This window comes from Aedes albopictus, chromosome 3 (assembly GCF_035046485.1).
Source record: "Aedes albopictus strain Foshan chromosome 3, AalbF5, whole genome shotgun sequence".
NCBI classification, from domain to species: Eukaryota; Metazoa; Arthropoda; class Insecta; order Diptera; family Culicidae; genus Aedes; species Aedes albopictus.
In genome coordinates, this window is record NC_085138.1 from 278,096,081 (window position 1) to 278,107,669 (window position 11,589).

The window sequence follows — 11,589 nt, forward strand, 5'->3', positions numbered from 1 at the left end:
AATATGATTTCACTAGAAATTTCTCTAATACCTTCTAGGATTTCTCAGGAAATTCCCAAAATTCGTTTAAGGATTCCTCTAGAGATTTCTCCCCAGTAACACACTTGTCACCGAAGAGTCACGGCGGCGCAGGTTTTTCTTGCGCAAAAGTCACTGTGACTTATTTCTGGCAAGTATGTGTTTACTTGTTAGAAGTAAGTCATAGTGACATCTGCGCAACAAAAACCTGCGCCGTCGTGACTCTTCGGTGACAAATGTGTTACTTGGGCTATTGGGATTCCTTCAGCTAGAATTCTTTGAAAAAGGCCAAGAGGAGCTTCAGGTGTAATACCATGATAAATTTCTAGAGAAATCCATGAATTCCTGGATGAGTCTTTAGAAAATCCCCTGGAAGAATCAAAGGCACTTCTGGAAGTATCCTACGAAAACTGACTTGCAGAATACCGGCAAGAATTCCAGAAGAAATCTCTGGGGGAATTCCTGCAGGTATCACAGTAAGAATTTCTGGAGTAGACCTAGGAGGCATTCCTGAAACATTAGAAGCAGCAGGAATCGTTATCCCAAGGTTATTGAATAACAAACTAATAACATTTCTTGATATTAAATGTTTCATTTGTTCGATGACTTCATGATGTAAACGCAAATCTTGTGCTTCGGTTACTTTCACTGCTAAACCAACAAATACTACATCAATACCAAACTCTGCTCAAATACCTCCAACTGTTATTGTGATGTTCTCATAACATTTCGTAGAATAACGCGGCAATAACAATTTTATGTATCAGAGCACATGTTGCTCTTTGCATTATTTGCAAGGTATGTCCTTCTGCTCGGGAAGGAGGAATTGATAGAAGAACCACAGCAGGGATAGCTTGAGAAATCCAGCTGAAATTCCTGGATGAAGGCCAAGAGGAGTTCCTGTAGGAATCCCATGGGAGATTTATAAGAGAATCCGTGGACAAAATATCTTGGATAAAAAATCACCGGAATCACCGGATAGTGTCTGAAGAAATCCCAGGAGGTATTCATAGAAGGATTCTGGGATGTATCACTGTAGAAACCTCATCTGAAATCCTAAAAGAAATTGCTGGAGAAAACTGTACAGGAATTTCTAGAGAAACCCCATTAGAAAAGCCAGGGGAAATCCAAAGAAAAACCCGTGGAATACGTAGAGAAATCCCTGCAAGAACCGGAAGAGGTATTCCGGAAGAATCTATAGAGAAGGCCCTGAAAGAATCGCAGGAGGATTTTCTGAAAGAATCTCAGGAAGAACTCCAGCCATAATGCTAGGATAGTGAGGACGTTACGCCAAGAAGAGGAAGAGGAGAGGAGCTAGGATAAATTGTTGGGGCCCATATAGCCGAGGCGGTAAACGCACGGGTATTCAGCATGACCATGCTAAGGGTGACGGGTTCGATTCCCGGTCGGTCCAGGATCTTTTCGTAAAGGAAATTTCCTTGACTTCCGTGGGCATAGAGTATCTCGTGCCTGCCACACGATATACACATGCAAAATGGTCATTGGCAGAGGAAGCTCTCAGTTAATGACTGTGGAAGTGCTCATAGAACACTAAGCTGAGAAGCAGGCTTTGTCCCAGTGAGGACGTTACGCCAAGAAGAGGAAGAGGAGAGGAACTAGGATAAATTCGTATAGAGATCACTAGGAAGAAGTTTTGGAGAAATCGATGGAAGAATCACAGGAGAAGTTATTTGAGGTATTGGAGGAAGGCCAAAATGAGTTTCTGCAGGAATTCCATAAGGATTTTCTGGAGAAATGTTTGGATAAAATCTCTGGAGGAATTTCTGGTTGAGTCCTTGAAGAAATCCCTGGTGGAGCAACCAAAGGAATTTCTGCAAGAGTTCCAGGAAGATTGCTTAGAAAGGTCTCAGCAAAAAAGCCAGGAGAAAGCTCTAGAAGAATCCACAGCATAAGAAAAATCCTAGAATCAGTAATGCCAGGGTTATCTCAAAAGAAGTTCTTCTAACAAAGAGGAGGAAGAATCGCAACTGGAGTTGCTTGAGGAATCCTACCCACAATTCCCGGAGGAAGGCCAATATAAGCGCCTGGAGGAATTCCATGAGAAATTTCTGGAAGAATCTCTGAATAAAATCTCTGAAAGATTCCTGAAAGAATCACCGGAGGAATTTCTGAAAGGATCCCAGGAAGATTGCTTGAATAATTCCACCTGAAGAAATCTAAATAGAAATTTTTATAGGAATCCCTAAAATTCTGAGAAGAATCATAGTAAGAATTTCCAAATAAATCCTAGCAGAATTTGCTGGATCAATCTCTGTAGAAATTTCTAGTACGTACCACCCCATCTGGACTGCCTGGAGTATCCTAAGGAAAGTTTATTGAAAAAATATCGGTAGGAATCCATAAAGTGGCAAGAGTGAGCGCGGTTGGGTGACGCCTGGAGTTGTTGCTACGCAAGCAGGGATGCTGACATCGTCTGCTTGACAGTTCGCATCACATTCAAATGCACTATATCGCCTGCTGTAATCATTCTCTTTATCACAGCTTTATTCAGTACATCTTATATCTCACAAAGGAAGCCTAGAGAAATCACTGTATGAATAGATAGAGGTATTTCTGGAGGAATCTATGTAGAAGTTTATTGATTGTTCTTACCAATATCCAAAACGCCAAAACATGCAAACAGTAATTCCGATAGTGCTTAAGTTTTGTTCAAATGTGCCATTAATAAGTATTAAAATTATTGTGTAAAGTTAGGTGACTGTCCAGGAAAAATTCAAGGGGGTGCCAGGCACCCCTGGAAGCCCCCCTAGCTATGCCAATGCCTATCGGTCCTGCCTGGATAAGCCATGTAATTTTCTCAAGCGTAGCTTAACCTAAGTAGCTCAACGTAGCTCAACCTAAGTCAAAGCAGTCAGTTTTTGTCCAAAACGTTCATTGACGTCAACAATGCGCTTAAGTGTTCGCACGTTAGCTTCGAATATATCAGCACAATTAAGTCAAATCTCCTCCCACTATTAATTTGACGGTTGATTTTAATTGCTTTATTTAAAGAAAATAAGACCAACATAATCAATATTCGAATAAGCGACTATGACAATAATAAATTATTTTATTTTATTTTATTTTAGTTTATTTTATTTTATTGATGCACAAGGGGATCATGGGGCCAAGTCTCCAATGCAAGTCCAAGGACTCACATCGTTCATAATACACCGTGGAATTTGTGAGTAGGCATTGCAACCTCTTTAGCCATGCGGCTTTTAAGTTTTGCATGGCCTTAAGGATGAGGAAAGGTGGGAGATTGATTTTACGTGTTGAGCTGTGAAAGAATGTGTTGTTAATTAAATGGTCAACGTTATTTACCTTTGCGTATTCTCACAAAAATGAACAAGTTTGACGATATTGTGTGGTATATATCTAACAATGAGCATCTCGTAAATTCCCACAATGGCTATCCTGCCAGGTTTTATTGCGTTTTTTTTTTGCAATAAATCTCAAATTAAAATGAGAATCGCTCAGCCAGGGAAGTTAAACCAAAAGTGAATATATTTGGAAAGTGCAGTGTTGTGCTGAAGCGGCAGGTATGAGTTTTCTTTTTTCGTTTAATGATGTGCGGAGTGTCATGTCATTTGCCGAATGGAGGTTTTTTTTTGGGTAGAAAAATATAGAAGACGCGTTCCGAGGACCGTCTGAATGGCCTGATTGTCTTTGTATGGCAGAAGACGTGTCTCGAAGACCGTCGGATTCGTTGTGTTCAATTTTCGGAATCGAAAGACGCGCCTCGAAGGCCGTCGAGAAATGGACAAGGTAGACGCGCCTCGAAGGCCGTCGAGGAAAGAAAAAGAAAGACGCGCCTGGAAGGCCGTCGAGAAATGGAAAAGACGCACCTCGAAGGCCGTCTAGGAAAGGAAAAAAATGACGCGCCTCGAAGGCCGTCGTGAAACGCAAAAAAGACGCGCCTCGAAGGCCGTCGTGAAATGTAAAAAAAGGACGCGCCTCGAAGGCCGTCGTGAAACGCAAAAAAGACGCGCCTCGAAGGCCGTCTTGAAATGGACAAGAGAGACGCGCCTCGAAGGCCGTCGAGGAAAGAAAAAGAAAGACGCGCCTGGAAGGCCGTCGAGAAAAAAAGACGCGCCTCGAAGGCCGTCAAGGAAAGGAAAAAAATGACGCGCCTCGAAGGCCGTCGTGAAACGCAAAAAAGACGCGCCTCGAAGGCCGTCTAGAATTGGACAAGGTAGACGCGCCTCGAAGGCCGTCGAGGTAAGAAAAAAAAAGACGCGCTTGGAAGGCCGTCGAGAAATGCAAAAAGGGACGTGCCTCGAAGGCAGTCGTGAAACGCAAAAAAGACGCGCCTCGAAGGCCGTCGAGAAAAGGGACGCGCCTGGAAGGCCGTCGAGGAATAGAAAAGACGTGCCTCGAAGGCCGTCTAGGAAAGGAAAAGAGTGACGCGCCTCGAAGGCCGACGAGAATTGAAAAGAAAAACAAGCCTCGAAGCATCGTCTACGAAAGGAAGAGAGTGATGCCATCGAGAAATGCAAAAAAAAAAAGACGCGCCTGGAAGGCCGTCAAGAAATGAAAAAAAAAAAGACGCGCCTCGAAGGCCGCGTCCAGAAATGAAATAAAAAATAATTCGAATAGAATGGAATGAAGGAATGAAACAAAGATAATTGAAAACAAAGACGAGCCTCGAAGGTGCCGCAAAAAAAAAGGAAAAGAGAGACGCACAGAGAAATCAAAAAAAAAAAAGGTTCGAAGAAATGGAAAGAGGGACGTGGCTCGATAGCTGTCGATTTGATTTGGTAGATCAAAATAGAGAATGAGGGACGCGTTTCGAAAAACGTCGTACTTTAATAAAATAATTATTGGAAATACAACGAAGATTGTTTTATTCAAATAAGATAGTTCTGGTTTTTTAAATAAAGAGGCAAAAAAGGACAAATATTCGGTAGATAAATATATTCATTAAAATGTAGACTATGGATCGTGCTCGATTCTCAAAACCGTTTAAGAGTGCACTCTGACCATGTTCAAACTAACAGTTTATTTTTATTTTTCGGGAATTAAATTCCTGAAGTACTTGTGTACGAGAGGAAATGAGCCAATAAGTCGTTTTTTGAAACCGAGTTTGGACTGAACGGAACAGGAGTGACACTATTTGCCATCGCTCTGTTAGTAAGATGCGAATAATCGAGTCCATACTATATAATGAGCTTGTAACATAGTCATACGCGCAAACTAAACATAGAGTTGGATGTATTATAAAACTGGTTGAATCGTATTTGCATAGTTGGTAGCTGTGTTGCGAAAAATTGTCAAAGGCGCTGTCCATAAACTACGTAGACTTTTTTTTTGGCCATCTTAGACAAACCCCCCCTCCCGCCTCGTAGACTTTTGTTCATACAAAAATTTCGAAATTTGTATGGAGCGTAGACTTTGGCCAGACCCCCCCGTCCCCCCTAAGAGTCTACGTAGTTTATGGACAGGCCCAAAGCTCAATCCCGATGAAAATAGGAAAATAATGGTTGCTTCAATCAATTTCGTAGCTTTTAAAAGCTATCGATTTCTAATGTTTTCTGCATTTCTAATGGAAGAAAATGCATTGGTGTATGAAGGAATAAATACGTTAATTGATTGCAAAAGAACGATTACGTATGAAATTGATGTGTATGAAAAAAAGGGGTATTGAAGTATGACGGCGCTTACAACTGTAGACTTAAAATGGTTCGCAAACCCCACAGATTTATTCCCATCTTTGGGTTTCCACGCCGAAGGCAGATCCATTGGCAAAGAAATAACTTTTACAGTGGTCACCAGACCGTTGACTACTCTGATATTATCCGGCGGCTACCCATTAGTTGTGTGAGTGGATTGATGTCATGCAAATAGTTTATTTGCTATGTGTTATAAGTTATTGTATTATAAGAAATCTTGCTGTGTTGGTGTGGAATTCAGTAATGTGCTGTATCGCGTAAGCCTTCGCTTGAATTAAACGTCATGAAATTCAGCGACGCAATGCAAACTTTCAGTGAAAAGGGCAGTTAGTCCCTCGTGTAGGCCCTACATTTCTGGCGTTCAATTCCAATAGGTCGAATCTACATAGGAATTTCAGCAAACTTAGGACCTTTTCAAATCGAACGCCTGATTTGTTGAATCCCTTGGTAAGAGATTTTTTTTCTTTTTTGTTGAGGGAAGAAGGGAAATGTGTGGTATATATCTAACAATGAGCATCTCGTAAATTCCCACAGATATGGTGCTTGATTTTCAGTGAACCGTTTATGCTAGTTCTTCTTGTTCTTGTGTCTTCAAAGCTAGGGAGTTTGGTTAATAATGCTAATAATAATAATGGCTAATAATGTCAAAAAATAGAAAGTATCATTGTCCTTGCCTCACAATATACAAATTCATGCGATGGCAGGCAATGAAAGCCCTTCAATTAATAACTGTGGAAGTGCTCTAAGAACAATAAGTTGAAGCGAGGCAGGCTAAGTCCCAGTGGGGACGTAGAGCCATAAAGAAGAAGAAGAAGAAGAAGAAGATGTGTACGAAAACCGATTTTGAAAATGCATTGTTATTTAATAAAAAATCAAAAAACCAAAAAATGAGGAAATGCTTCCAGTTTCACCTTAAGCAACGTATTTACATGAACTCCATCTTGTTTGGAATACCTATGTACACAAAAATTGTAATTGTAATTGTAATTGCTCAGTCTACACCCAGGCCGACAACTGTCAGCCCATCTGCTTGTGGGCAGATGTGGACCTACTAAGCCTCCCCCGTTAACATGTCCTACACCGAATTAGCACACCGGGATCTTCCACAGGCAGGCGCTGGCGTTACCAGTCCCAACAAGTGTCAGATACATTAAATAGATGGGGTAGAGGATATAAGAAGATGTGGGAATAGGATGGGAAGAGGCAGAAAATGAAGAGATAGTAGAGAGGTTTCGATTTTGTTGCTGAGACGAGAAAAAGAAAGAATGATAAAGAACATTAGCGATATGTTCATAGATTTTGATTTGGTCTATAATTTCTCATCTATTTTGTTTCCATATCGTTGCATCGGTGGCCATTTTCATCGCATTTCTAGTTTTTGTTAGGGCCAGCTCGCGTTTTTTCGTCATGTCCTCTTTGCCGGTTGGCGACGTTCGGGATGTAAGTAGAAAAGCATGCATTTAATATGATTAGTACGACAGTAATTGTGATTGCTCAGTGCTTCCAGCCCATTTGTCCGCAGTACATATCAGGCATCCCGTTTTAACAAGTCCTACACAGAATTAAAAACCCGGATCTTCCACAGACAGTCCTAACTAGTGTCAGATAAGTTCAATTGAGGATACACGGGTAAAATTCTGCTCCCAGAAATTATAAAAACGACTCATGATTTCATGAGCCTAGTACATTTTCGTTTTATAAAAATACACCATGATTTGTAATCATGATAGTATGAGCCATTATCTCGTAACGCTACCAATGCGTTACTTTTTTCCTGAAATCATAAAGCTAAATCATGTTATTGAGATTTCGAATCATGGTTTCGGGTGCGCATCGCCTATGAATCTGACATATTTTCTAGGACCATGAAACGAAATCATGTTTTGTAGATTTCGAATCATTGTTTCGGGTGCGCATCGCTTATGAATCAGGCAGATTTTCTAGGACCATGAAGCCAAATCATGTTTTGGAGATTTTGAATCATGGTTTCGGGTGCGCATCGCTTATGGATCTGAGGACCATGAAGCTAAATCCTGTTATTGAGATTTCGAACCATGGTTTCGGGTGCGCATCGCTTATGAATCTGACATATTTCCTAGGACCATGAAACTAAATCATGTTTTGTAGATTCCGAATCATGGTTTCGGGTGCGCATCGCTTATGGATCTGAAGACCATGAAGCTAAATCATGTTATTGAGATTTCGAATCATGGTTCCGGGTGCGCATCGCTTATGATTAATAAAAATGCCGCCATTTCGGAGGTGGTTTAATGATGACCCAAAAGCAAAATATGTTTCTATGGTAATCACAATGAAGAATATTTAATAGCACAGAAATATGCGATTAGGCTGGTGCTGGTGTAATTTGACCGGAACAGGAACGAAGCCGTAACGGGATCGAACGGATCCGGGGCGAGGAATGACAGCCGCAGCCGGTTGAGCTAGAATGAGAATGATGGCGTGCAATTGAATGTTACTTACACATTATATTTTTCAATCATTACGAAGAAATTTCAACACGCTTTTTTTACTCACGCGTCGCTAAACGGAGCCGGTACAGGGATAGAATCGGACACTGCCGGGACGGTACCTGCGTCGTTTTTATGCGGCCGAAATTTGGAAATGAGTAAAAACAACGTAAGAAAACATTTGCGGCACATTTTATTTACCAGTTTCTTTGAGAGAATGGTTTCACGAAGAACACACTAGAACGCTAATAACACAAAAAGTGACACAACTATTGTATTTTAAACTATATTTCAATTAAAATAATAGCTTTTTTCATTTTTTCCACCAATCACCAACGATACCACACACTGAATGATCACGTTTTGACAGTTGTGCAGAGTGCGCGTAACGCTTGATAATTTTCATGAGTTCAAGCTCATAAAAATGGTTGCAACGAATCATGATATTGGTTGCTCAGATTATGAAATTATGATTCGTGATCATGGTTTCATAAAATGACGAATATTTATGTTTTATGATTTGTGAATCATAAAAACAGGATCAGATTTGTTTCCGTGTAGGAAGCGGCAAAATGAGAAGACAGTAGAGAAGGTTTGGTTCATTGGTAGCTGTGTTCATGTGATGTTTGTCTGACATTTAAAAACTATTTTCCGTAAGTGTTTAACTCTCCACCCCCAATTTAATACCGGAAAAATAGCTGATCAGATGTATAGTTTGGCAATTCTTTGTGTACATTGAAATGCTTCTGTTAATACATCTTTTATCAAGAAGGAATAAAGTTGTTTACTGTTATAAAATAATTCAGTTAAAGGACAGCTAATGTATTGTAATCCAGAATAAACCTACAGGAAATGTCTCAATAAAAAGTTAACTCTAGTTCAACTAACTACACAAACTAAAAAGTGTTATTATATTTTACCAATGATTTCATCCTAATCTTGACCCTAACATAGTTATGCGCTTAGAGTAAGTAGACGCCGCTTATGATTTTGGTTGGACAATGACCAAAAATAGTGTTGTTTCGACAATAGTCACATACTATGCCCTACGACATTGACGATTCTATTGTCTATGGCTCACCTATTTCGTGCCACCCAGCAGGGACTTGGTCTGGTACCCAATTCAGTATATCCGCTCCACGTAATGTACCGCACCTCTTTTGATTTGTGATATATTACGCGGAACATTACTCTCTTCATTCGGATAGCGGCTATGTAACCCATTGGATTAAAAGCCTCCATCAAACATGAAGCGATTAATCGGAGACTGAAGACTCTATACCAAATTTGGCTCAGAGACAGGTAATCAGTGAGGTCAGTTTTTCTCGTTTGTCAGAGACGATTGATACGTATTAAGACAAACTTTCCACTGCATCTGCCAGCAATAATCGGTGATCGATCAACATTCCGAGTATCCCAATTTACACAAGAATGCCAAGGATCACCGCTCATGCTTTACAATACAGCTGGAAAAACTAGAACAACACCTGGCCACAATGATGCATAAAGCACTAAAGCGGACCGGAAGTGTTGGTGAGCCAGCCCCCACCAATACCTATGTACACAAAAATTATCCACAATACATAAACCTTAATTGCAAAATTTATTCAATAGATAAAAATTTACATTATCACCCCGTAAGCTTCTAAGCGCCCTTCAATTGCGTCGCATGCACTCGGATGTGGGTGTGGGGATGGCCCGGTTTTACCACTGGCTTTTTGTCGCAATCCACCAGATGTTTGTACGGTACAGACCACATGCACTCCATGCCGGCTCGCTGCGCTAGTCTAGAGCTAGGTATGTACGTCGTCCAGCGAAAAACGGAAGAGAAAAATGAACAAAAAAAACTCGAAAATTGATAACATCGGCACACAGATCCGTGGTGTCGAATGCACACATTAGAAGTCTTGACCGTGGCGGTACTAGCTTACCTGTACTCGTTGGTGCAATCCATCCGGGCAACATCGAAGCCTAAATCACGTGCCAAACGCAGCGAGTGCATCGTTAATTGATATCCGATGCCTTGCCGCTGAGCTTCGCGTGCTGTTGCTAGGATAGCAATCTGGCGAACAAAAAAAAAAACAGAAAACGGTTGGAGAATGGAAGAAAAGAATCACGGTACCGTAGCGCACCAAGCGATGGATAGCACAACTATGGTGAACTTCCCCATCTGAGTGCTTTTGCGCATGTGCTTAAACAGTGAGGCATACAAATATTGAAACTCAAAAGCTTACCTCGAAGATACACGGCGTTTTGAACTTTTGATGTAGTCGAGGTTCCTTCGATACAATGGACCAGATGTAGAAAAGCTTTCGCAGAGGGTCGCATTGAACTCGATCAGCATGCTCGCGTAATCTGTCGCCATCCCAAGCGCAGTTTCGTTGATTGACGGATATACCCACGATTCGGTTGTCCTTCTCCACGGCAAGTAAAGTAAATCCTTAAACGATAAAGAAAGGTAAGCAACACAAACAACGATATCGCATGGCGTGATACGGAACCTGCTTTCAAATGATTGCAGAGATACTCTTCCAAACATGGGTTAGCCAGAGACTTGTTGATGTTTAAACTTTTTATCAGCGGCTCCTCATCGTAAAAGTTTTCCCGGATGAAATGCATGATGTGTGGCTCATCTTGTGACTTGGCCAATCGAATGCTGAACGGTCGAGGAATTGCCTGCTTGTACAAAAACTGAACAGTGCGTGTCGATACCATAATACCATTTCATCGCCAAATCAACCCAACTTACCGAAATGGTGAAAACCCCTTGGCCACGCTTTTGGTTCCACTTGTCGGCATCCGCGTTGGCTTCCAGCTGCAGCGAGTAGAGGAAATTCTTCTTCAGAAGGTCGCTAGCGTACGAAAGGTAATTACGCGAATTTTGTAGACGCCGGAACATGGTGCTTATTTATTTTAGGATGTGACAGTTGATCCTGATCGAATGCAAGCAAACCTTCGGATCACTTGGATCTACTCATCTACTTCTTGCGGACGATATTTACTATCTGACGCTAGGTGAAATGGGGGCGCATGGGGTACATTTTAAAAATTGGAATAATGGGGATAACATTAACATCCCAGGTATATGTTGCCATTCCCTAAGGAAATTTGACACAATCCATTTAAATTACATGAAACATTGGATTGGATAAATAACATATAGAGAAAATCGAAATTTGTGTCAGCCTAATTGGCAAAATAAACATTATACAGACAAATTTTAAGTGGCTCTGTGTCTCTAGTAGCAACAACCATCACACTGTTGCATTCCCTTCCCTTCAGTGGCGTAGCGAGGGGGGTGCGATGGGTGCGGTTCGCACCAGGCCCCCGAATTGAGAGGGCCTCCAAATCAAGAAAGGTTTGAATAAAATTCTTAAAATAGCGAAAGTTTCCTATAAGTATAAGTTAAGCACTTCGCAGAACTGCTGATA

At 41.1% G+C, this 11,589-nt stretch overlaps 1 protein-coding gene across 2 annotated transcripts; it reads right to left on the reverse strand.

Annotated features, from left to right (window-relative positions):
- Positions 1-9,192: 9,192 nt before the first annotated feature.
- Positions 9,193-11,148, reverse strand: LOC109420325 (arylalkylamine N-acetyltransferase 1). 2 transcript variants are annotated; one of them, XM_062858690.1, is made up of 5 exons: positions 10,908-11,148; positions 10,660-10,834; positions 10,393-10,598; positions 10,090-10,220; positions 9,193-9,951 (listed from the first exon to the last, which is right to left on the reverse strand). In XM_062858690.1, exons 1-5 carry the CDS (start codon positions 11,055-11,057, stop codon positions 9,804-9,806), a joined length of 810 nt encoding a protein of 269 aa, XP_062714674.1. In that variant the 5' UTR covers positions 11,058-11,148; the 3' UTR covers positions 9,193-9,803. The 2 variants fall into 2 exon arrangements, with proteins under 2 accessions (XP_062714674.1, XP_019550193.2); XM_019694648.3 differs by having other exon boundaries at positions 10,660-10,849.
- Positions 11,149-11,589: the final 441 nt, after the last annotated feature.

What these genes read in the sequence shown, in the direction of transcription:
- LOC109420325 (XM_019694648.3), bottom strand. Translation starts at nt 11,057, where the DNA reads ATGTTCCGGCGTCTACAAAATTCGCGTAATTACCTTTCGTACGCTAGC. An exon ending in AAGGGGTTTTCACCATTTCG is followed by an intron (nt 10,850 to 10,907) that starts GTAAGTTGGGTT and finishes CGCACTGTTCAG; the next exon opens with TTTTTGTACAAGCAGGCAAT. An exon ending in CTGCAATCATTTGAAAGCAG is followed by an intron (nt 10,599 to 10,659) that starts GTTCCGTATCAC and finishes TTATCGTTTAAG; the next exon opens with GATTTACTTTACTTGCCGTG.